The sequence below is a fragment of the Phoxinus phoxinus genome (genome assembly GCF_949152265.1).
Source record: "Phoxinus phoxinus genome assembly, chromosome: 24".
NCBI classification, from domain to species: domain Eukaryota; kingdom Metazoa; phylum Chordata; class Actinopteri; order Cypriniformes; family Leuciscidae; genus Phoxinus; species Phoxinus phoxinus.
The window spans coordinates 22,293,419-22,320,501 of NC_136899.1; the positions used below are offsets into that span (position 1 = coordinate 22,293,419).

General features: G+C 38.6%; 1 protein-coding gene across 2 annotated transcripts in view; it reads right to left on the reverse strand.

Moving 5' to 3' along the window:
• The window catches only part of plod2 (procollagen-lysine, 2-oxoglutarate 5-dioxygenase 2), a 49,417-nt gene extending 23,079 nt beyond the window's left edge, over positions 1-26,338 (reverse strand). The window contains exons 1-4 of one of the 2 annotated variants that reach the window (XM_079601876.1): positions 25,945-26,338; positions 6,507-6,598; positions 6,149-6,285; positions 2,627-2,790 (exon numbers count right to left, since the gene is read on the reverse strand). In XM_079601876.1, coding sequence (XP_079458002.1) covers positions 2,627-2,790; positions 6,149-6,285; positions 6,507-6,598; positions 25,945-26,041 — 490 coding nt within the window. In that variant the 5' untranslated portion in view covers positions 26,042-26,338. The remainder of the gene's footprint in view (positions 1-2,626; positions 2,791-6,148; positions 6,286-6,506; positions 6,599-25,944) is intronic. The other variant, XM_079601875.1, reaches the window with a different exon arrangement.
• Between the last annotated feature and the right edge of the window lie 745 nt (positions 26,339-27,083).

The following is a 27,083-nucleotide window of genomic DNA, read 5'->3' on the forward strand; positions in this document are numbered from 1 at the left end:
ATTCCAATTTCAATTATGCCTTTCTGAGAATCTTAAATCTCACTCCCAATTCTGGTGCGGTTCCTCAAACCCTCAAAACAGTGGGAAGTCTGGCAGAAGTATCTGACCAACAAGCAACAAGTGTTGTGTGGCCACGTCTAACCTCAGATGGCACAGACTTTCTACATCTACTCAGGACGGAGGACTCTGATCAGCATATGTGCTGCCTCTCTGTGTTCCTATAGTAACCTGCATAAGGATTTCTCATCATTTTCTTAAAGCTCTAACCGCAGTTAAAAATTGTTGGGCTTGGTTCTCACATTGGCCTCTGTGCAGTTTTAGATACCATCATTCCGCAGGAATTAGGAACTATTTTAAGTTACCGCCCTAGACATTTTTAATTCCTAATAACCTTTTTCTATTGCTTACATTAAAAGGCTGATCTGAAAACCATTTAAAACACTTCAAATTGATGTTGCCAGTGGCTTTAGTAGGAATCTGTACAAATCTGTTCAGAAGGCACCATCACACCTCAAATGATTTTACTGGAAATCGAGACTTGAGGGATCTTTCAATTAATCACCAATCCGCTAGAATCCAAAAGAAGATAAACAAGGCAAGTTTTCAAGCAAATATGATTTACATGTCAGTTCATTCGCTAAATTAGCTGATATTCTTAGTCTGAAGGCGGTCACCACAGATGTGGTGACATGAATATTGTTTTATTACAGTGCAATAAAGTAAAACCCTTGACATAATGCCCAGGTTCGAAAGCAATAGCTGAAGCCAGATGTAATGCATTATGACATGTGGTTTTAATTTAGAATCCAGCTTGTTTTTTTCCCACAGATCAAATCAACTCTAGCTTCAAGAAGCATGAATTTGGGCAACATAAGGGATGATCAGAAAGAGACGAGCTGTGCAATGCAGTCTTTCTTATTTCCACAAACGCACTGGTCAACATGGCATTTCTGGTCCAACTGAAACAAAACAGTAGTCACCGCAATCTACGGAGCAGCCGAAGGGATAAAACCAACCTTCAATTTTGGATGTACAGGCAATCGAACAGGAAGTCCAACACAAACAAACTTGTCCTGTTAATGACACAGGCTCAACGCCCTGAAAGGACACTACACAAGATGAAGTGACCACTGCAGTCAAAGCAGTAATTGACCAGATGAAAATAGAAAGAATCAGGACTACAAAGTGTAGACGAGCAATGACCACAGGGTTTTTTGAGTACAGAGGGGCTGACGTTACTGTTCTTCAATGGACAATCTGAGAAAGATGGATGGATGCACACGTACACACACTCAAATGAATGCACCATTCATGAAGACCCCTGTATGAATAGTCCACTATGCCTGGTGGCCCTCAGGAAATTCCACAGGGTGAGTGGCCGCCGCTTGGCAGTTTACACAGAAAACACTTTCTCTATCATATTATACAGATAATGAAATTCCACTGTTTGTACTTCGCTCTCTATAATCACCCTCCTTGCGTTGTTCTAAATCCTACCAGACCAAACAAACCCACACAGAAGCGTCCGGGGCAAACTGCACTGTGATGATACGGCTGAATGGCAGCTGGCCATGACCTCATGTGCATAAAGTCTTCCAGTGATATGCTGCCTGAGTTGAATTCTTGAAGACTGACCTCCCAAACACACAAGAAAAACATGCAAACATGTGTATAAATAACATGGGATGTTGAAGAATGTAAACCATAAGGTATTACAAGCTGTGAAGAACCAATAGCATGTTTACAGACTAAACAGTTGCACAAATTAACTGTGCACAATCTTAAAGAGAATTCAGATTCAGGTAGCCTGTTATATACAGTACATGTCAACCGTTTAACTAGCCTAACTTTCTCAGCAAAGTTGTCTTTAACTGTTTCTTAAACATAACCTATTTCACACTGGTCTTTATAGCGCCCCTTGTGGTAACAGTGTGTTTGACACATGTTGGATGATGCATTAAAGATAAAAACGTACTTGAATGGTTTGGTTTTTACATTTGCAAAATGCAAAAAGTGTTTACAAAATGCTGATTAGTGAAAGTGAATATCTATAAAACAACAAGAAAATCGTCAGGTTTTGACATAAAAATATAAGATGTGTACACAATGAATAAGTTACCAGATTGGCAGTAAAGGTGCTTACATGCAGAAATGAGGGTAAAAGCCAACAATGTGTGCCAATCAGATGTTGACCTGTTATATGCAAAAGTCTGTTTATTTATACCAAAATTGGTGAGCTCAAGCACATTTATGACTTAAAAAATATCATGTAAATGCAGCATCGTGATTGTGATACCAAGAATTATGTCTGAAACACTATATTCAAGTTAACAGAAATGTTACTAGCTTGCATGTGTGGTTTCCATGTGTTTATGCCTTTCCGTTGAAAAATAATATTGATTAAGGCATTTACATAATGACCTTTATTTGGTTATTTAGCATAATCAGTATAAGATAGCACATGTAAATGCCCTCATACTGTTTTGATAGAATATAAGAGCTGTAGAAATCCAATTGAACCAAACTGAAGGAATCTCAATAATAAAAAGGCTTTGGGCTCATCTGATAAACCATTATGAGTAACTATGAAGCAACTTTCCTATTTTCCATTCCCATTTTTACACACCTCCAGAGTTAAGAAAGCGTTTCCCACTCCGGACAGAAGGATACTTCTCTACCAGTCGAGAATCTGGCCAGATGATTCCCTCAGCAGCGAACGCCAGCTTATGATTGGTCTGCTGGAACTTTCTGAGAATCTCCTCAGGTCCACCAGCAAAGATGAGGTCATAACTAAACAGGGAAAAGAAGTAAATTGTTATGTTCACCAAGCGTCCCAACGGATCAGCGATTTTCACATTTAAGACATTATCAAGCAGTTGCGCAAATTATGTTTGCTAATCCCCGTCCAGTTTATTTAATCAGCTGTGTCTGTTTTCATTGAACTGCTGGAAGGGAGTGGAGGGCATTTCTTAGGCATGTTAGTCTTCTATTTCAGACACTATTAATATGCCTGGTAACGTTAGTAACTATAAATGTCATCAGAGGAAGTAAACTGTGAGGGAGGCACCATGGTTTCCTCTCGTCTGGGGAACACCTGTGCACACAAATCATTATACTTTTTTCTATCATGACTTAAAATTAATCTCTGGAATATGTGACACAGCTTTAATGTGGCAAAATGGTCTCAACTACACCTGTAAAGGAAATAATACTGTAAAATATATTTCAAAGGAACCCAGAACTCTGATTTGCTAGCTACTTCGCTAAATGTTTAGCTTATACACAAGGCTAGCTATTCACTAACGTGCGGCCCTGAATGTTATTCTAAACTTCTCTGAACTCTGAGCTGTTTAGGAGACCTAGAAATATGTGTAATTCCAGATATGGGTGTGTATAAATAGCTGCTTCAGAGTTCAGAGAGTTCTGCAATAAGAACTTGATTCGATTTGAGGTGATTTATATAAATGACCCCTTGATAAAACGGCACGTGGCAGGTAAGCGTGAAGTTGACTTCAAATACTAATCTTTTTCTACTTTGTGATGATAATAATAACTCACAATTCTGTAGAACACACCCAGATCTGCACAGCAAAAAAAAATAATAATAATCTCGCCACACTTTCATTATAAATTGACATGCTGTAATTTCCCTTGAATGCTGAAGTTAAATAACGTGCAATTTATTATGGTTGTTTCGCATAAATTGAGCAAAACGCCACCATTTCTGCAAGAGCCTGTTTGAAAGGTAGGTCTACAAAATTGTTGAACAAATTCCCGACCGTTTTGCCTTCACACAGAGTCTTGAGGTTTCCCATTGAACTGTAAATGATAATGTAAGATTTCTCTTACTGAGATGGGTGGAAAAGGATATGCATTTACACTTATGACACATTTGTTATAGTTGATGAAAAGCTACTATATATTTAGCCAGGTATTTTGCCTTTATCAAGACTATATTTTTTGCTGGGCGTAATTTACTTTAAATTACAGGTAATTACTAGGTAAATAATTATAGTAAGTATTGAGGCAAAGTAAGTAGTAAGCATTTTATGGCAGATTAGAGTCTATTCACAGCTCGTCCCCACATAGAGAACTGGATTTTGGAACCTTTTCTGTCTCTGGTATGTGGACCAGTATTTTTACTGTGTAGTAAATCTGATACCATTTATGGGCCTTTCACACATGAATTGTAAACAAAGTTTATTAATCCTTAACACTTAATCTTAGGCTGTCTTGCTTCATGTTTCAGATTGTTCATATTTTACCCAGTATTAATAGTTGCCATACAATGCAGTTTAGGGTTGTCAAAGGCTTCATAATGTAGAATCTAAAGCGGTGCTAAACCCACTTTCAAAATTTCAATTAATTTTTTGTTTACCCAAGGTTAAACGTGTCTTTAACTAGTTCAAAAAAATAATAATTAACCCAAGATTTAGGCTACGTTTACACGTGGATGGCTATTTTCATAAACGGAAATTTCACCCCTCTCAGTTTTCAAAAATAACATCGTGGACACCTTTGAGCTTTCAGAAAAGTGTTCGTTTACAGGAACCCATGTATATGCCGTGAATGGCATGCCAAACCTGTAGGTGACAGTGTAACGAGAAGCTCAAGCCCACGTTAGCCAATCAGAATCCCCAAAATAGTCACATACTGTGACGTCGGGTGCCTAAAACTCAGTTTTTCTCAGTTTACATGCAAAGTTTTCCAAAATTTCCACTCTGGCCGGAGTTTTTAGAAAGAATCGTTTTCAGAGGCGAATTCTCCGTTTGCGTGTAAACGAAGGGCACAAACGGAGGGAAATATATCAGTTTTTCAAAATAACCATGTATGTGTAAACAGGGCCTTAGTGTGTGATCTTTTTTTTTTACAATACACCAACTGTACATCTTGGCTAAGCATCTCAAACTTTTAAAGTTGTTAATGTTCAAGTTCATGATGTAACATTGGTTACACTTTTGACAGTACACAGTAGTATACATTCTACAAACTATAAGTAACTTTGCAAATTCATATCAACTAACTAACATGTCATTAGAATATTAGTAGACTGTTAGGGTAAGGAAGGATACAGTAAGTAGAATAAGGCAGAGTCAGATCACAGTTCTTTTTCACACTGCCCGACTATTTGGGGTAACATTCAGTAGCTGCTGTGTGCACACTGCACAATGTATCGGCGACAGGGGGTTTCACATTGCATGACTTTACAAAAGAAAGAATCGCCGACAACTTCTGTCTGGTCCGCAAACTACGTTTCACAACCAAACAAAGATCATGCGTGCGTGAGACCGGAGTTCTCGCGCAAGACTGAAATTGTTATTAAAAATTATAGCCCGCAAGAAGCTTGCGATCCAAATTGTCTGTGCGCTGATTTTCAACGAAAAGGAGAAAAATAAAAACAGATTATGCAGGAGGAAATGGTTGGGGAGTCGCGGGGAGCGATTGTGTGTTCTACAAAGAGAGTTGGGGGTAAATAAATAATTGTGTAATGTGCTGATGTTGCTGCTGGTCAAGCAAATGTTTGTGCTTTGTTTCTGTTTGATATAATTGTACATATCTCTATTAAAATACTGATATTCTAGTCTATAACTCCTCCCCAAACATCCCGCTGCCCTGTATCTTGCTCTCTCATTGGCTGTAGGTCATTGCCGATGTAGTTTTCAGTCAGAACACATTCACACAACAGGATTTTGAATCGCCAACAGGTCCAGATATTTAGCATGCCATGCTTTAGCGTCTTTGATAATTCACACTGCGTGATTGTCACCCGCGTGAATGAGCACCGATTTGCCTATGATTTCGGGATTTGTCGGCAATCTCTCAAAACCTGTTGGTGAGTGAAAATCGGGGCTAAAATTGTGCAGTGTGAACTCGGGATTAGTTAACATGTACTTGCAAAGTTACCTATATTGAGAATGTCTGTTGGGGACCATCAGTCTACTAATACTCTAATAATTGGTAGTTGACCTTAGTTACAAGGTCACTTATCTATCAATATAAAGTGTATAGCCTGATAGCCAGACCATCTGAAAAGTTCTCAAAAACTGTATATCAAACCCATCAATCTACTAAAAGAAACCAGCTCCATGGCCAGATAAATATCATCCAACCGTCTTTTTTTCAACAGGCAATTGACAAGCACACCTACCTGTCCACAAACAAGACCACCAAGTCCTCTTGGTCACTCAGAGACTCCATGGCTTCCTTCAGCAGTCGAACCTTTTGGCCTCCACCAATGGACCGACCGACATCCCCTCCTTTCCACTCCTCTCCCATCCCCAACACCTGCACTCAGCATGTGTCAGTTCAAACAGCAGCTCAGTCATATACTACCATCCCACCTCCATCTACCCGCATGTTGTGAACGAGTTTAAAAATTAAGCACCCAGGTGAGAAGCAGTGATGTGTGTGTGTGTGTGTGTGTGTGTGTGTGTGTGTGTGTGTGTGTGTGTGTGTGTGTGTGTGTGTGTGTGTGTGTAATAAATTAAGTGTGAAATAAATCTTACCTTCACGTTGAAGTTGAAGTAGTTTGCAGACTGCATGAAACGGTGGAATCCTTCCGTCTCCTCCGTTGCAACAGTAAGTACAAGCAGTTTTTCTGACAAAAGATAATCAAGAGAAAAAAATAAAGAGTAAATGTCTGACGTAGAAACACTACAATTCCAGGGCTGTATTCCTTGAAAACCTGAAGATATTTAGGACTCATGAGGTTTTCCAAAACCCTGCCATTCACTAAAAAGACTCTGAAGACTGAAAATTGACTGTTTAATGTTATTTTTTAGTATTATTTTTCTTTATTAATTTTCTTTATAATTTCATAATGTATTTTGTGAAGTCAGACTATGTTTGTACATGTGTGCTGAGCAGAGAGCTAGTAGAGTTATGGTAAAGTTATATTTTGCTTAGAGGTATGCAATGTTCACTTAGCGGAGATGTTCCAATGATGATGATACTTCAAATGTGTACAGTTCGTATGTTCTTTGCAAGGAGAATGAATGTTTCAACTGATGCAAATGTACCATTTGTATAACACTAATGTATACACCACTAATGTATACACTGAAGAAATAGTTTCTTAATGTGGATAGTGGATTGACCATGTGCATTAGGTAGACATTCCATCTTTAAACATAAGCAATATGTTTTTCTACCTTACAAGGAAGTTGTAAGTCTCTCTGTGATGTATATAAGCTGAATCTTACTGTACCAACTCAGAGAAGCATTAAGGCATGATGAGGGGGTGAGAGGAAGGAGGAAACATAGAGATTATGGGGTAAGGAAGGAGAAACCCAGAAACCATTTACATCTAGCATGATGAGGTGAGAAGATAGATAATGGGGAATAGAGAAATCTAGAATGAAGACCTTCTCTCATGTAGCCTTATTCTTATATGCCTGTGTTTCTCTCTGTCTGACACATGACACATGTTCAAATAATAAATCTCTTGGCAAGATATCAGGTGTAGCTTCCGTGATTTAACAATTATGGGGGAAGCATGATTTTTAGAATCTACAGTTGGCGTCACGAACGAACAGGATCGCATCTTCAGGCATTTGTCTCAGTCATTCCAGGTAAGACTTTTTCTATTCTAAAAAAGTTTAAGTCTGCCTGATGATTTGAGACATTGACTGAGACTGCTTAAAAGAACTGTGTTATTTAAAGTACCAGATGTGTAGCCAAAGAATATATGTGTCAGACATAAATTAAAACAATTAAAATTAAGAAAAAATTGAATTAAATTAAGTAATTCAATTTAATTTGACTTATTAAAGTTTCTCTGAAAAGTAATCCTCCAACAATATTTGATATGCTGGGATGGAGATGGATCTTTTTTAGAAAAAAGGCCATTTAGTCATTTGGGAGAATTAGCTATAAGACGGTTAAGCTAGAAAAGTTGCTTGATTACGACTGTTCACGTGGTTGGACTGTGGCGGGACTGTTTAAAACGATGGCAGATCCCTAAAACATATCCAACACACTTGAAGATTCGATCTCAGAAGGAGACGAGGAAAGTGTGACAAGCGATACTTGATTGACAGAAGCGGTTAAGTGTGGCGATACTGTAAAAACGATGGCAGATTAATATCTAAAACATTGTAACACGCTGAAGTAATACAAGTATTAAAGGAGCCCTTTGTAACTAGCTAGGATCGCGGGTATTCTTATTTTGACCGTAAAGCTGTTCAAATATTTGAGGTTACTGATCTGAGTTAAACTTAAAGAAAAAGAAAATTAAAATAAATTAATCTGAGATAAAAAAATAATAAAGAAGGAAAAAGAAACTGATTTGAGTTAAACTGAAAAGGAAGGAAAAAGATAACTGAGAGAGAACGGAGTAGCAGCCCCTTCCTTTGGAATCTATACCCTCCTTTACACACAGACACACAGAGATATAAATAGAAAGCCTGTTGCTTCTCTAGTATACACAGAGAGTGGTAAAATGACCGAAAGTAATTGTATAGCAAAACATTATCTTCGGGGTATTTGAGAGAAGAACAGAAACAAGCTAAGCTTTTGAACAGAAATTTCTGGTGTTAATGTTGGTTTAAAAGTAAATAATTGTTTAACGTTACAAAATTTTAGTTTTTGTCTGAAAAGAACAAGAGATAAAAAATAAGATCATAAGATTAAAGTTAAGGAATTACTTTGAGGAAAGATCTATGATAATAGTTGTATAGTTAATTGACAAGTAGAAGTTGATGAACAATTATAGATAATGACTCCAAAAGAATGTGAGTTGGAAAATATATAAGGAAAAAAATTAACAGAGATGTTTATTTGGGAAAACATGTCATTTCTGACTGAGTCAGAGTAAAAAGTCAGTAGAATGAAATTATAAAAGTTATGAAAATGCAGAATTACTCTGAGGCATTCTGGACTTTCTTTCAGTCTTTCTCTCATTCAAAGTCAGTTAGATTCTGATATTTGAGCCTGTGGCATAAGTAACAAGCTATTCAAAGTACAGCACAGTGTCTCAGTTGGAGATTATAGACACAGAGATTTTAAAAGAAATGATACATTTAATTGGGAGTTAAATGTTTTAAGAAAAGATAATCTACCTTGAATGATAGAGGTGAGCATTTTTTATTTGTTTATCCCATGACCAGTAACTTCTTTGTCTCATCTTTGTCTTCACCATGTACAGGGCGGATGGTACCGGTTGTTGATGTAACAGAACATTACACTTAATGGACGGTTGTAATAACTAGATTCACTGAGTATAAACTCAGCATTGATATATTGATGTTTGAAGATGTCGAATGGATTTTGGTGATTAAATACTGTCATTAATTTGTCTCCATATGTTTACACTATTAGGCATTCCAAATGGCTCTGATGGGTCTTGAATAAACTTTCCTGAGCTCCAGAAAATACCTGTTACAGTTTCCTAATGGGAAAGAGCGGTTGCAGTGAGCATGAGGTGATTTCTCAAAGACGGCATGATTCTCTAATGGCCAACGGAGGACTTCCTAGGCAGGGTGTCACCGCCACTGGGCACCTACCCTGAAGGGGGGTGTTTATGTGAGATGGGTATGGTTGAGCAGATGTTTGTTAGGCCAACAGCATCATTGAGGGTTACAGCAGTCTGCCCAAAAATGTGAGCTCTCCAATGCCTGATCACCAGAAACCGCATTCCTTGGATGTGACAAGTGTCATAACTTGATATAACTATGCCAGGGGAACACCCTGAGGAGGAGATTATTTAAAAAAGAGCTGATGGGAAGGAGTTTTCAAGAGCTAGCTGAGACCATGAGGGTGATTGTCATTAATTCTGTGGAGACTAAACCAAACATTGTTCATTTATTTTAGAAATATAATGTTAGTTGCCTTATGGACAACATTGTCTAAAGTATTAGATCCTGAATCATATGTGAATTAATATGTCTACCATAGTTTTCACTTTTGCAGATCATTAGACATGGCATTTGGACAATTATAAGACATGGTGTTGTTAAGGATGAAGATTGTTTTTGCTAACTCAAGAGAGGTCTGGATAACAGGGGATAAATAAATTCATTATTTAAATTAAAGATAACTTTAGAAATGTTCCTTTGATGAACAAATGGATAAAACCGAGAATGGGACATAAGGAGTAAAATAAGAGATTTTACACATGCTACATTACTTACAAAACACAACCTCACAAACAATGAACACCCGTTTACTGATTTTCAACCCCAAGGGATAGGATCCTTTAACATCAACGTTTATTTTTGTTTATTATTTTGGAGCCGGGAACTTGAAGTAGTTAAGTACTTACTTAACGAGTCAAGGCATCGGTGAAGACTTATTAGTTTTTTCTTTTCTTAGATGATTGGGGTACATTTTGGATGCTTACACATAGACGTTAAAGACACATAGTATACGGGGACATACCATGGGTTGGGGTTATTTGTTTGTTTTGTTTTTCCTTTGTGTTTTTCGTTTTGTGTTTTCCTTTTGTTTCCATTGTATCTTTATTTTGTTTATTTTGTTTTTCTATCGTATCTTTCTTTGGTCTGCTTTTCCTTTTCTTCACTATCGCTTCATTAGGTGGCCACTGGTGGAGTGAAGGTGTGGAACTGACGGCCGTAGTTCCAGTGGAGGGAATGAAGACTGAAAATTGACTGTTTAATGTTATTTTTTAGTATTATTTTTCTTTATTAATTTTCTTTATAATTTCATAATGTATTTTGTGAAGTCAGACTATGTTTGTACATGTGTGCTGAGCAGAGAGCTAGTAGAGTTATGGTAAAGTTATATTTTGCTTAGAGGTATGCAATGTTCACTTAGCGGAGATGTTCCAATGATGATGATACTTCAAATGTGTACAGTTCGTATGTTCTTTGCAAGGAGAATGAATGTTTCAACTGATGCAAATGTACCATTTGTATAACACTAATGTATACACCACTAATGTATACACTGAAGAAATAGTTTCTTAATGTGGATAGTGGATTGACCATGTGCATTAGGTAGACATTCCATCTTTAAACATAAGCAATATGTTTTTCTACCTTACAAGGAAGTTGTAAGTCTCTCTGTGATGTATATAAGCTGAATCTTACTGTACCAACTCAGAGAAGCATTAAGGCATGATGAGGGGGTGAGAGGAAGGAGGAAACATAGAGATTATGGGGTAAGGAAGGAGAAACCCAGAAACCATTTACATCTAGCATGATGAGGTGAGAAGATAGATAATGGGGAATAGAGAAATCTAGAATGAAGACCTTCTCTCATGTAGCCTTATTCTTATATGCCTGTGTTTCTCTCTGTCTGACACATGACACATGTTCAAATAATAAATCTCTTGGCAAGATATCAGGTGTAGCTTCCGTGATTTAACAATTATGGGGGAAGCATGATTTTTAGAATCTACAGACTCCTTACCAATATATATATATATACATATACAAAATGTCGCTTTTTGCCTACAGTAGGAAGTAGACGGTATCTTATTACTCCAAACCAAACTACAACCAAACCTCAAACCTATGTCAACACTCGCAAGACTGATTCCCAAAGTTCATCCCCTCCTCCTGTGAGGATAAATGCAGAGTAAAGTTAAAATCACCATGATTTGAAATAGTTTTGGCAGGACGTGTTCCATAATGTGAACAAGTGTTACATCTGATGGTGGTAACAGTGGTGCTGATGGTTAGCTGTAGAAGAGGGTCTTAAGTTTCTTAAGCACCCACTACATTTCCGCTGGACGTGCCAGTGAGCAGGTACAGACCCTCTAGTAGAGCAGTGTGGGGAAATAAATTCCAGACTGGGGTGTGAAGGGCTGGGTAACTTCAATCGTCCGTCATCTCTTGGTTTGGGAAACAGCCCCAGAGAAATCTTAAGCAAACTTAAGAGTAAGGAACAGGATGTGTGTACGTCAGTAACTCTGTAACACAGTGTAGGTTTCATAACTGTACTGATTCAAACAAATGGCAAGCATGTATAGAATAAAACCTCAAGTGTCACATGGTATTTGCGGTTCAGGTGATTGGCTTAAAAAACAGGTATACAGTGCCCATGAGCAAAGGTGGCACAATATGCCTACTTGTCTTTGTTGAATTAACTGGATTAGAAGAAACTTTTTGGGTTACCACATAGTCTTCACAAGTCACTTTCACTTTTTGACCACTAAAAAAAACTGCACTTAAAATGCTTTCTCTACAGTTGGAACTACGTTGATGTGTTTCTAAATATCTCTAAGGAAAATCAAGTTGAAAGAGAAGTCACAACTGGTCAGTGCCTGTGCCTCACTCATTTCGGAATGGGTCACATTATTACACATTCAGCAATAAAATAAAAAGTCATGGCAGGAGCAACAGGATTTCTCACCTCATAAAATGGCTCAACTGTACAATTTCAGAATAGTGTTAGTACTCCATGTGCTGAGCAAACCATGGAAATGTAACATTAACAATGTTTTATACATTCCTATGTATTCCTTCTCTGATGACATCAGTTTGACGGCTATACGGCCATCGACCACATCATTAACCACTCGCCTCCAACCAAGATGACGCGGATGTGTACTTAACTCAAGCCTCAATCTCTATTTCTTCTCATTTAATATTAAGTTTCACTCCAAAGTCAGAATACTGAATTAAATTCGATTAAAAATCCAATGATTTCCACGCGTTAAGAATATAGCTTACTGAAAATGATCTATTTCTGAGCCCTTCTGAAAATGTCATGGTTAGATGTTTAAACCGGCCCATCTATTGAAGTTGGAACAACATTACCTACAGGATGGTATGTTGGTATGTTGTCCAAAAGTTGTTTATTCATCTTACCAAATAATCTTTGAGAGTTTTTCCCAAGTCACTGTTGCTTTTGCCATGCATTCTAGGGCTCTTAGCTCCTATCACCATTAAATAGACATATGCTTGTAATAGCCTATGATCAGTCACATGGCTTTACGTCTCAATTGATCCGAAACTGAGAAAAGATGGCATCCTCCAGGTCACATATTTCCAGCGGGTCGTGTACCATCCGAGTAACTGCCATTGAAATGAATGGAAATGACAATATATAGCTCTCTACATGTATATTCGATCTTTTAGACTATTTGTTTCAGCTGTATATTAGGGTGTGATACGTTCAGCAGATTCTACCATATTAAAGCCAATGAGAGAAAATTCCACTGAATTTCCTCCACAGTCAAAACTCAAAAGTTAGAAAAAGAGCCCAGCTTCCATGGAAGCATAAATAAAGTAAGTCAATGTATAAGAAAAAAAGCCAAAATGTTCTGAAGAACACAATACAATCGGTAGGGACTTCTCAAGAAAAGGCTGAAAGCCCTGGAGACCGTCACAAAGCAGGCTTCGTTGCTTTTTTTGTTTGAACTGAACTATGATCCCTCTGATTCCTTTCTAAGTTCCAGACTAAAAGGTATGGTTTCTCTCACACACATAAGCTATATGCTGTTCTATAAGATGCAGTAAATGTTTTATCTGGACGCTTAACGGTAATGTTACATCCAACGTAAGGCCACTAGAGTAATGATGGTCACGCCATGTGCACACAGCATCTTATAAACGTCCAGGTCTCATTGAGCCTCATTGTCTGAGAAAGCCCCTTTCTAAGAGCAGCTTGAGTTTAAAGTAACAGCTGGGGAAATCTATACAATGAAATTGTCTGGACTGCTGTTTTTGTTCACTGGTTACGTCAGCTTTAAACATGGGTTATGTTAAAGAAAATCTGAAGGGTCTTTAATCATTGTACACTCCCATGGGTAGGAAAAAAATCTCCTCATCTCAGTTGTTTCTCCTAGACAGCAACAAGATTAAATACAAATAGTGACCAAATGGTGTAGTGCATTTGAGGTTTTAGGGGGCTTCAGCATCTCCTCAGTTTCATAAAAAAAGATAGGCTTAGATTTGCCAATATGCCAAGTCTTCTATCAAAATCTCAATATGAACTCATAGCCTACATTTCGTATCAAATTCTTCCAAGATACAATAACCTTAGCTATTATGGCCACATTCATTTTATAGCTCCATACATATTCTTACTGTATCCCCAGCAAATGTCTCCTTTGTCTCTATTTTGATTTCTCTTCTGGGATTTTATTAGAATTATCTCATGTTATATTGCAGTGAAGTATCAGTTTTGTCTTAAGCCCGTTTCACACAGAGATTCCAGACAATACACAGATAATGTGTCCCGGGATTTGTCCCGGGATCGTTTGATTTTGGTTAATTCACACTGCCAGTGATTTTCTGGGATCTGTGGATTCACACACATCCCGGTAAGATCCCGTAAAGACAAGTGACGTCAGGATGAGACGTGTAACGTACGCGTCGAACACATGTACACTAACGCATCGCATACCGTTCCACAAAGCTGGCGAATGATGTCAGCTTCAGCGCGGATAGTAAGGAGCTCCTGGTCTCTGCTTCATTCCAGTTTGAAGAAATGTTTTCGTTCTTTCTTTGTTGATGACGAACACAAACTTTCTTCAAAGAGCAACAGAGTCGCGTAATGGCACGTGCGTCATCACTATGACACACCCCTTGCGGCATTGATCCTGGCTATTGTTCACACAGGCCACGTTCCGGGACTGATCCCGGCAATGTTACTAGGTCCCCAACCCGGGATCGATCCCGGCATCAATCCCGGGACGTGTTTGCGTTCACACAGAAGGCACTCTGGCAATTTCCCGGGATCAACGCGCTGTGTGAAAGGGGCTTTTGAGATCTTAAAATCTTTAGAGCTTTGAGAGAGTAACCACAGAAAAATAGCATTTTCATGTGGGATTTGTAAATCATGGATAAATCAATGATTGCTTGTTTAACCAAGATATACTGAGCTATGTATCTTGTTTGGAATCGACATCTAAATGTCATTATTTTCAGAATACGCCAACGGTTTTCATTCATGTATACATGCTTTGCCAATATAGAATGTATTACACCACTGGGACTCCTTGTACTTACAATAAAGTTTCACAATAATCCATTTATGTGTACAATCAATCACAGCACAATATATATCTGACTCTATTTCATTCTGGATATGCATATCTGAAAAGTCACACCAGAAAAGAATTTGGAGGGTATTTCCCAGCATGTCTCAAAGCATTTGCATAACAGATGAGGGTGGGCGATCGGGGGTGGATTGTTACATTCTTTGTCTGTAGTCTTCTCCTAAGGCCAACCAATAAACACCAATTGCTTTGACCCACAAGTGACCTAACCTTCCCCTGATCCTTGTAAGACAACAGCAATAAACAAACGACCGCAGTAGCTGACAATGCGTACGCTAGCCACTGTCTTTGTCTGGATCGCAAGCATGACTTAAACATTCCACTCAGCTCAAATACAGGATTTCACAGGAAGATTTGTCTTCTGTCTTGTACCATTTCTACTGATGTTGTTAAGGTGTTTAGAGTAATTGATTTTAAAATGACAATTACAATGAGGGTCCTAGGTGGTTGATTGTGTACTTTTAGGTCAAGGATAGGCATCTTTGGTCCTGGAGGGCCACAAAAACTGAAAGTTTGATCAATTAGAAAAGCAATAGCATCATTAATCAAATGATTTGAGGTATTGGTTGTGACAGTTTGAGAAGAGTACACCTACATTTAATCCAGTAATTTCAACAGGGAATTAACTGCGTGACAATTTTTACAGATTTCGCATAAAGACAGGGACACACCATGCCGATGGTCAGCCTCCAGGCAACGTCGGGCCGTTTTTGATCTGTCTGCTTATTTTTTTGGTGTGTTCCGCAACGCTGGCACTAGTCGGATGCCATTGTTTTGTTTTGTTTTGTTTATTGGGGTGTGCGATTCAGCATTTTGAATCGGCGTCAGGCTGTCGGTGAGAGATAGATCTCTGATTGGCTCTTCATCTTGGCGAACGAGCCAGTGCAGGAAAATAAAAACAAAAGTGATGAAAGTTAGCACATGCTAGTTGACAGTTGCTTTTAGTCATTTTGGTGTGTTCAAGCACTGTATTGACCAACAGAAAGCTGCTTGGTTTGAAAAAAGTGATTTCTGTGTGAGCTGTGCTCCCTACATCAACTTTAATAGACAATAGACTAACCCTAAGCGTAGCTTTTGAAAAGCCAAGTATGAGCAATTGTAATAGTGAGGATTATTACAATTATTTTCCGCTCAACTAAATGTGATTTCTAACTTATGAGATGATAAGATGTGCTGTTTCTCTTATTTCTTTCTCAAAAGCCACTTTTGAAATGGTAAATAATGAATAATGATGTGCTATTAATCTTGACATGTCTGCCATATGGAGCTTCACGTGAACTGAGCAGAAGATGTGCTTAGTGGTTCTAAAGTATCTTCTCAAAAACAGAATCCTAGCCACCACATAATGTAATCACTTAAAGCAGCTGCAATAATGCACTCGATCAATGTATTTTCCATGATTCATTTAGCCTACATGTAAAACAGTAAGAATTGCAAAACCAGAAGAATCATATTATGGGAGTGTGCACCCTGTAGAGGCAATAATGTGTGTTAATGGAGTCTACAGATAGTGCGTAATGTAGTGCAGGCAGACATTCAGTGCAGACAGAGAGGTCACTGTCCAACACTCCAAAGAATTTCATTTTCCGCTCCTTGATGTAGGAACACTGTTTTTAGAGCAAAAAAAAATGCGGAAAAAGCGGTGTGGGCTTTTAAAAGATGGCTATTTTGAATGTAGTACATAGTCTGGGCTGACTTGAGGAGACAGTGTTTGACAGATCAGTGTGAACTGCTGAGGTCCAGAGGAATGCTGCTTGAGACAGGCTAGCTGTTTCATTTCTCAGTGTGGTGCTTTAAAAGTATTCCTGCTCACACAGTCCAGGGCTGTCTGTGTAAACTTTCACAATGCACTGGAAGGGCACCGTAATACGCTCAGAATTCTACCACAAAGAACAATTAAGTCTCAGTGGGAGAGTCAAGAGTCCAAGATAAAGCAAAATAATGCCCCCTAAAGTAAGCATTTCTCAACAAAATGACTGGGAAACTAGAGAACACACTTTGTTTTCTCTGTGGCCCTCTCAGCTTATCTTCCAAGTAATGCTTGAGGCTCTGGAGACGGTGTATGTTTAAGTAAGCTCTCAGTCTACAATAACATGGCCTTTCACACTTTTTCGGTCAGCTCTCTGGTGGCTCGACATACATCAGGTGGGTAAATCACACTAGGGGAATAAACTAAGAATGAATTGTACTTGCATGGTGTTATTGCCCATCTGGTAAGCTGGTTCTGATTCCTTGTTTGTGGAAGATAACTTATTTATCTGGAACTGTGCGTTATCACTCCAGGCACTTGAATGGGCTCATCTAAAATGCTGAAAATTCTTGACTACACAGCGCATCTAGCCTGGCTAACATCAGACCTCGTCTCATTGAGATGTGGTCAGGGAACCTCATGTTCACTTTCTCGTATTTGAGGCGTGGTTTACGAATGCCCAGAGCCATTTATTGGGCGCTACGAATGTCTATCAAATGCGCCTGTATGTAGCTCATAGCCAATCGTTTCAATTATACCAGATGACGTATGTAGAGCGAGAAATTTGACGAGGAAGAAGACGATGGGTCATAGATTTATGTGTACACGATGGCGTTCAGCGACTATTTCCGTTTGTGCAACACAAACATGAGGGTAGAAGGTAAATCTGCAGTGCACGTTGATATAAACAAACTGCTTCGGTGTGTCGCATAGACGTCGTCATCGTCTTGCTGCTCCCTCCCCGTTCTGTGATTGGTCCCCTCGCTGAGGCGAAAATCTGGTCCATGGAGTCCAGGCTGCCTAGCAACGTGAATAAAATTGTGCTGCGCGCAAGGCAGCATGAGGAAACCCAGGCTACTGCGCATCTGCATTAAATCTGTTAATGGTGCTCTTCTCCATAATTTTATCCATATTTGATGAAGTACTGATGCCATGAATGATATAAAATGCTTATTGTGAGGTGGTGATAGTGCAACGCTATCGGAGCAGAGTTTTGGCGAATTTGGCCATGTTTTACAGGCCTTATTCTAAAAGCAAATAAATAATGATATAGAATCAAAAATGTGTCTAAAAGTTTGTATACATAAATGAAAGTTAATTTAAACAAACTTAAAACTTAAAAAAAATATTATGGAAGTCAATGGGTACAGTCTACTGTTTGGTTACTGACATTCTTCAAAATATATTTCTTTGTGTTCAGCAGAAGAAATAAATTAATACAGTTTTGAAACAACTTGAGGGTGAGTAAATGATGACAGAATTTTAATTTTAAAGTGAACTATCCCTTTAAGCCAGGATTAGGCCTTAGTTCAAATAGGACATTTAAGTAGCTACAACAGTAGGCTACTCGATTGTATCCCAACTAAGGCAATGTAGGACTGAATAATTACTGAGTCCTTACAATTGTTGCACTATAAATGGGTTTTTGTAAAAGTAAATGATAATGTTATCATAAAAGATTGTCAGCCCATCAACTGCAATAATTCTGTCTGATTGCATCTATTCAAAGCAACACAACCATTTGCATGCCATCAATCATATTTGTTCAGAGTTGTTCTAATCTCTATTCCGTCACACTGTGAAGAAAACTGGCCAACCAATAATAGTTCAGTCTTTTTTGCATTGTGTGCAAAAATCAACTTACTAATTTTTTTTTATGATTATAATTTGAATCAAAATTACTAAAACTTTATAGAAAATAGAAAAATAAAAGTTAAATTTCTAATTAAAAATATTAACAAAATATATATAATAAAATAACACTGGTTGCACACTGATCAGAAGCTACTAATGCAGTATTATTAAACCTATAGGTCTCCTAAAGCAACAGGATTAAATAATTTTCTTTAGGAATCTAATAAAGAATGAAACGGAAAAAGTAATAATTAGTATTATTTATTTTTTTATTTCTGCTATAAAATTCTTAGAATTACTAACATCAGCTAAATCTATTTCTAAACATTAAGCCAGTTGAACACTGTGTTACAGCAGCGAATGAAATGGTGGCTAACAGAGGTGATTTTACTTTAGGCAGTTCTGGGAAACATAGTCTACTGAGTCATATAACTGACCTCATTAGGCAGTCTGATCCCTCAACAGCCAGACTTTACCACAGCATCCAGTCAATCATTCATCGCAAGTATGTCACTATGTTTCTTCAACAGACCAGCACTTCCGAATCGGTGTAGGGAGCACCCTGTTCTGGCCGCTTAACATGAGCATGTTAGTTCAAACTCAACCAAAATCACCAGAATCAACTGCCAGAACATATATACACACACACACATGTCAAGAGGTCAGACTTACGCCTCATTACACTGCAAGAAAAAAAACGGAATCGGATCGGAAGAATTTTAATGTAACCACAGGTAGCTGTGACTCAACAATGAGATACTTATCTATAAACACAGACATGCGGATATTCTAAAATGCTCTAAATCTGTAGCCAGGTGACTGCCAAATGTGTTATCACTTAGGGACCAGAAACCAAATTTGAAGGCTGGGTGCAAAACAAACTAGGGGAAACGGGTGGTGGGGTGATTGTAGAAAGACATTATTTCAGCTGTTCGCAACTTATATAGAAAAACTTTCTCTCTTGGGGCCTGGAAATTTTCTTGATTGTTTAAACATGCCCCCGTGTCTATAACCCGAGGATTTTGTAGTACACTGGCAGAGGGGGTTGTGCTTCAAATGCACCCCTTTCAAAGCAGCTGAAATTGCCTCTAGAATGGAACATTGCATGACATCAGCAGCATCTGGTTTAACATGGGCTTGCCCACAATATTTCGGTTTGGGGGTTTAACCTACCAGTAACTCTTATTTATTTTTTCCTTAGCTGGAAAAACAATCACAAATATAAAGAACAGAGCAAAAGAAGGAGGATATTTGGTTAACATCACCAAAATTGCGCCTGCCGTGACCTAAAGCTCACAATTACTGTGATCACTTCCTGTGCTGAGCTGAGTTTAGCGTTGCCATGGAGTTGCTGTTGGCCAGAGCAATTAAACAAGCCAAACAGAGGAACAGCTTCTGTTTGATTCTGGAAACCCTCGTAACCTAGAGATTGAATACTGCACACAGTTATAAGAGTTCGTATAAGGATATGAACCACGAAGGCAAGCATCACTGCTCATTCTTAGAGTTCCACTGTAAGCATATGCTTAGTATTCAAAACTGTCATAACTGAAGTATACTTCGGCTTTTTCTGTGCGTGTCTGTTCAGTGCTGCTCAAAATTAAATCAATTTAAACAATTTGATTAACCCAACTAGTCTAGTCACATTGACAGCATCCAAACTGCATTTGAAAAATATAGTTGTAAACTAAGACATACGGCATTACCTGCACCTCACTGTGACCAGCTGTCAACCAGCCTCCTCATTTACATAAAATCCCACAATCCAACATGTGAGCATTATGCTTGGCTTTCATATGAATTCATTAAAAATGCCCACAATTTATGGGTGTGACGTATTCGTCCCGAACTTTAGCCTCCTTGTTAGAGCGCCCGCCTCCCATGCGGACGGGCCCAGGTTCGAGTCCCGCTTAGAGTGGGCGGTTCGAAATGGAGGGGCTACAGGTGGTGCCATGACCCGGATGGGAGTGAGATTTAGAGGGGTGAGTGTAACAGACTTAGGCTAGTGTGAGCTGTGCATGTAAACCTCACTCCCCTAATCTCAAGAGGTGCTCTATAGTCTTTAGCTTCCTTGTTAGAGTGCCCGACTCCCATGTGGATAGGGCCGGGTTCGAGTCCCGCTTAGAGCTGGAGGGGCTACACAAGAGTACATTCGGTTTACTGCTTAGTGCTTACCAACTACCTCAGAGGGGACTAAATGCCGCTAGTTGGAACAAAGTGTAATTTGCACTACTGTCTGTTCAAAATGAATGAAAAGAAACCTAGCATTTCTTTTTCTGGTAACACTTTAGTTAGGGTCCAATTCTCACTATTAACTAGATGTCGAAAAAGCTCCCGCAGTACTTTGATGTCATACACCGATCGGTCTGCTCAGCGCCGTTTCAAGTCGAACACACCTACAAGCTTCAGTGTGGGCACCCCTATGGATGGGCAGAATCCCTAGCATTTGCCTAATCCGCCTATGGCACAGGCCGACCCTGGGTGTGCATGCTATTAATTATTCAAACGCGGGTGTAAAATTCCACAGACTTCCATTGAAGGAGGTAACAAGCCTGCTCTAATGACCAGAATATAATAAACCCCACCCCAGAACATTCTGTGTGTTTTCACCTTAGAAAAACGGTTCTTGGCCAGATGAAAAGTACATAGTCCGTGTACTGAGAAAACGTCCAAAAAACCCCCCAGCTTTAGGGGTATAACAGCTTTCCACTGGGGCAGTACCCTTAAAAGAAAAACGTTGAAACTTATCTACCACTAAAAGGTGCATTTTAGTACTTTAGAGTAGAAATGTGTAACCTAAGGTACTACTATGAACTTTAAAGGAATACTTCCTCTCTGGAAAGATGAATGTGTATTTAAAATAGGTAATTTATGTAGTAGAAATGTGAAATTATTTTTGAATTTGGAGCCTTCTAGACTGAGAAAAGTCAGAAAATGTATTTTTGGATCATGTGGATGAAAGACAACAACTCCCAGAATGCACTTGCTTCGCTGCCCTATGAGGCCACTCCCTTACTTACTAGTTGACTCGAAACTTAAAAGACGCCGTTTTATTGTGAGTCTCCGTGACAAGTCTGCCCAAGATTGTCCGGAATTGGCCCAAAATGTCCGGGATTCGGCTTTTGCGTTCTACAGTCGCCATTCATTATGTTTACTGTGTGCGAGCAGGACAAGGCTGACGGCCGCGGGAGAACGACACGAGGACGGTGGCGTGATTACTGATGAGCGGCACCTGTGAGACGCACCGGTCTCGTATCTCTCAGGGAGGAGTGGGAATTTTCTTAGCAATGCTACAACGCACATCAACCGATCACTTGTTTAGCGTTCATGTAAACACTACATTCAGATTCACCAATCGGAATGAATTCAGTTAAATTGAAACGAATGGTGTGCATGTAAACAATGAATGGCAACTGTAGAAAGCAAAAGGCGAATCCCGGACATTTTGGACGATCTTGACGGCCGGACGTGTCCGGGAAAAAGGATGTATGGTAACCCCTACTACTCCGCTTTCTCCACAGAACAAGAGCCTGTTAGCTTAGCTTCCCAAAAAAGATGGCTGACACTATTTGTACATTCTGTGAGTGAGATCTATGGGTGGGTTGAAAACATGCGGAACTAGCTACTACTACTGGCTGTAGTCTCTAGCCCCTGGCCAAAAAATCCTACGATGACGCAAAATGGCGATTTTTGCGTCATCTGAGGATTTTTTCCAGACAAAAAAATACATAAATCTCTCATCTCAGGGGGACATGAGGGAGGGAAGCATGGTAATTCGAAAATACTACAGGTTTTCTACTGATACAAAGCTTAATGCTAAATGCTGAAGTATCCCTTCAATGGGTAAATAAGGAACAACAACTTCCTGTTGTTCCCCTAAAGGTAAAAGTGTTGGACATTTTTTTCTGAGAGTTATTGTGAAAAGGATAAAACTCTTGACGAAATATTTACAATATAGTAATGTATTTTACTGTAATAGTGACTTTAAAATGCTGCTGAAGGCTGATGTCTACGGGAACAAATGGTCATTTCTGCCAAATCTGAGCAGCTGCATGCAAAACTTGATGAGAGAAAAAGTAAAAACCGAGACTAGAGGCCACAAGGTTGTGGCACAAAGTTTAAATTTGACGATAAAACTGTATTTCTGTTTATGTGTCTTTTGGCTCGGACAGTCATTTAACGGTTTGTCAAACACAGCAGACATCCATTTAAACTGCTTTTACAAAACCATACTTCTTTAATCAAGAGTGTGGTTGACTGACACCATGTTGCACAAGACCAATTACAGGCTTGTGCTGCCAGGTCCAGCAGTCAACACTATAGACCAGCATATATGTTCTCTTTTACTGGGACTCGGAAGTCGTAAATCTCACACAGCAGTTCAACTCACAGGGCAGTATTTCATTGTGAAGGGTTCACAGAGGGCTAAACGTGGGTGGACATTGAAAACTCACAGAAGGTGATAGTTCACCCACAGGCATTTGAGTAGAGATGACATCTAGCGTCATTTAAACGTTTGAGTTTCTGGGCTTCACAGGCTGACGGATGGGTTTTCAGACTGGGGTGATGTCATGCTACAAACACTAGAGATTTCCTGTGCCGTTCACTCCCTTTCTGCTACATAAGCCATGTATTTTTCTTTCTATGTCTTCCCCTGCGTTTAGGATAGCATGCGTCATCTACATACCAGTAACTGTTAATGACTGTAGCTTAATTACTGTGTGCAAAGGTACGGAAAAAACTCAAATCGGGGGCAATTAAGAGACCAATTTAGATTTGAATCTGCTGTGCACCTTAAATTTGGAAATTTACAGCCGGATTTCTTGAGGTCAGTATGTGTCAGTACAGTGGTTTTGAAAGTGAAAGCTTATGAAACATGGTATAGTTTCAAGTCAACATGGTCAAAATGTAAACAAAAAAAATGAATGCATGTAAATGATCTTCATCTGTGGATGTCACAAAATCAAATGATTGTTTTTTTTTGTAAATTTGCTTTGCTTTTTAAACAACTTTCCTTTGGCTGATGTCATCAAACCCTCTTCTTTTTTAGCCCCTCCCCTCCAACTCTCCGGCTTCCATGTGACTTCTTACAATCCTATCAATTTCTGATGGATAAAACCAAGTCCCACCCTACACTTTTTCTGGTTTCACTCATGTTTCTTATTATGGAAGTAAAATGGGTCACACATGGTGTTGTCCATAATGAATAATGCATAACAATAAAAAAAAGTTAATATAATATATCATCCACCATTCAACCAAATAGAGGAGCCTAAACAGGTACAAAGACATTTGATAAGTCAAGAGAGATGTCTCCATCCCCTCTTAGACCAGCCTAAACTTGGTTCATGGTCTTGGCCTGGTCTGTTGGCTGATTTTAAAGATATTTGGGCTCTTTTTAGCAAAACAGACTGGGAGTCAATCTTAAACTAGCTAAGACCAGCAAACAACCTTAGGCAGGTTTTTGTAAGGAGGGCTATTTAATTTATTATCAAGGAATATAATTGAAAAATGGAAAGACCAAAAGATCGAAACAGTTCAAGATTAGAGGAACAGTTAGACTACAGTTGGGGTAAAAAAAGGAAATAAATTAAATAAATATGTGAATATAAATATGTTTAATTTTTCGCAAAGACAAGGGATATGTAAACAGCACTTTTGGCGGGTGACAAGGCTCATTGGCTTGTACAGAAACAACTTGCAAAGGCTTCAAATGTGAAACAGTACTTTAGTTGTGTTATACTAAACGGCAGATGTTACAAACGTTCTCAGCAGATAGCCTATATATTCACATGAAATGGTCACACCTTTGCCCTCCATAAAACTGTGAAATCACAGTCGTGCAATACTCAAATGTGACACATGGCTGCACTTTGGGGTATTTGCTCTTGGAAAGTTTTACCCAGTGACCTTTCTAGAAAGATGCTTTTTAGATGTGATGTTATTTAGTAAAGCTTGCAATAAAGTTGTGACACTACATTTTTCCAGAACTTGATGTACTTTCCATTGCCTTTAACTGCATTAATAAAACCTAATTGACTTTAGTCTACAGGCCAAATTAAGAGTATTTAGATGATCCAGAGCACACAGGGTTGTTTACTAAAATGTTTGACATTTATTTAAGCAATACATTGCGCTCTCAAAGCTGGGTTGATAGATGCGTTAGGCTTATCACCTTATGCATGCAATATAAATGAAGCTCTAGAACAGTCAAGTTTAAAGATTGCCAAATTTCTGTTGCATGGAAATGATGAACGCCAAGATGAATGAAAACAGTATGGGTCATATTTTTCACTTTGACTAGGCTTGTTGAAACTCAACAGAGCAACTTTATATTCCTGTACAGTAACTAAAAAGTGCACAGGAAAATGTGCACAAAACATAGAGATGTTTTAATTATTTACACAAGTTTTTATGCTGTAAATGTTTTACTATTGCAAACAAATTACTGTACAACCTAATGGAATCCAGAAAGTAATTAAAAAACTTGTTTGTGCTTGACTCATTATTGTGTGCATTAACTGTGTGCTTTTTATAACAGTGTAGTTATTGCACTAGACAACACTCTCAGCCTTGTAGTTTGAACAGCATAGTGTTATATCTCCCACACACACATTCCCTCACAACACGAATGTGTGAGAAAAAAAAAAGGTCTATCTGACATCCCTCATGTCCCAGCAAGAAGCAAGGTGTTCTGTGGCACTGAGGCTAGTTTCAGATTTTTTTTCTCCAGTGAATATTTCTCATGGTGAGTTATTTTTGAAAATCATTTTCTTTCTGTATAGCCACAAGCATTAAAATCTTGGCTACAATAAATTACAGCATTATTGGGGAACCGTCATGTTAGGTTATCCTGTTTTATGGGGACATTCCATAGACATAATGTTTTTTAATACTGTACAAACTGTGTATTCTATCCCCTTACACCCATCACAGAAAGCGTTCTGCAGTCTTTATTTGTTTGTTTTTTAAAGAAAGAATTATCACTTAGACTAGTATTTATAAGCTGTGTTTGCTCATGGGGACAAAAAAAAGGTTCCCACAAGGAAAAGGATTTTGGAAATTGCAATTTTTATAGGAACATTTTGTCCCAATAACGTAGGATTTACCAGGACCACACACACACACACACATTGGGTGACTTAAAATGTTCCCTTGTGACAACACCATGTGACTATCTTTAAAGGAGCATAATCTATCGATCAGATGATAATGATTTAAGGTTGTCATTGATAATTAGAATTACCATCACATTAGTTAATTGTTCAGATAATCATTTTTAAAGACGTTTAGAGGAAGCTTAATTCTAGTTGCGTCGCGTCGCATTCAGTGTCACAGCACAGCGTGCTCCCAATATAACGGGCTCGCTTACCTGTTGGAATATCCTTATTCCCCTCCATGCTCAGGGAATAATGAACACAGGACATCAGCACCAAAACGAACGCGCAAAAGCACCGATAATGCTCCATCGTCGCTTCGGTGAAGTCCTCAGAGACAGCGTGAACGAGCAAGTTTGCGAAGTTTTGTTTAGCTCTGCTGCTGGTCAGCGCGCGGCGAGTCCGAGAAGTCCTGGGGTCAGTAGCTAATAAAACATTTCTCAAACATGTAAAGTCATTTCAATTGGAAAGCAGTAGCAATACACGTGTTGATTAGTCCCTCAAGAACGAGCTGAGTGTGATGGTGCCCTCGATGTTCCCCGGACAGGGTGACAGGAGCGTGTGTGATTGAACAAGTCCAGCTGTGTTTGAGCACCCCTCCTCCCTCCTGCAGTCCTCAAACACGGGCTCAAATAATGCCCCCCTGCACCGCCCTAATTCACACCCGGAGTCACGCTGCGTCCACTGTAAAATAATAAAAAGGAAAACAGCACAATAAAAGTGAAACCTTGTACAAAGTGTTTGAGTGCTAGTGTCAGAGCACTTTCTGACCACTAAATTAGTTATAGATGAATAAAACGAAGTTAAAACTTTGAAAATGTAAAGAAATTACAAAATAGAAAACATTGTGACAAGTTAAATGGATGCAACAAATTATGTTAGAATACAATATTTACAGTCATTTTTACAGAGTGCATATGAGTGATTCTATAGCCTAATTGCAGCTACGTTTTGTGCCCAAAGTCATTATTTTTCCCCTGCTTTTTTCAAATGGTTATATTTTAATAATTGTATTAATACTCATTGTCATGGATCATAACATTAAATACCATAACAATGTCATTTTCTGTAAAGAGTGTCTTATCTGAAAATCATGATTCCTTGTCCGAATTAGTCAGTGCATTTCCCCCCATCATGTAGATATCATTTATTTTACTTTTCTTTTGGTAATTTCAATTAATTTATTATAAAAGCCCTAAATAGTAATTTTTTTTCTAATTCTACCACATTAAATAGTTTATAACTGGTATCTTATACAAATGTGTGTCTAAATATGCGTCAATTCCGTGACCGTTTGCCTTTAAATTGGAGGAATTATCTCCCACAACTATAAGATACAGGAAATGATGTCACT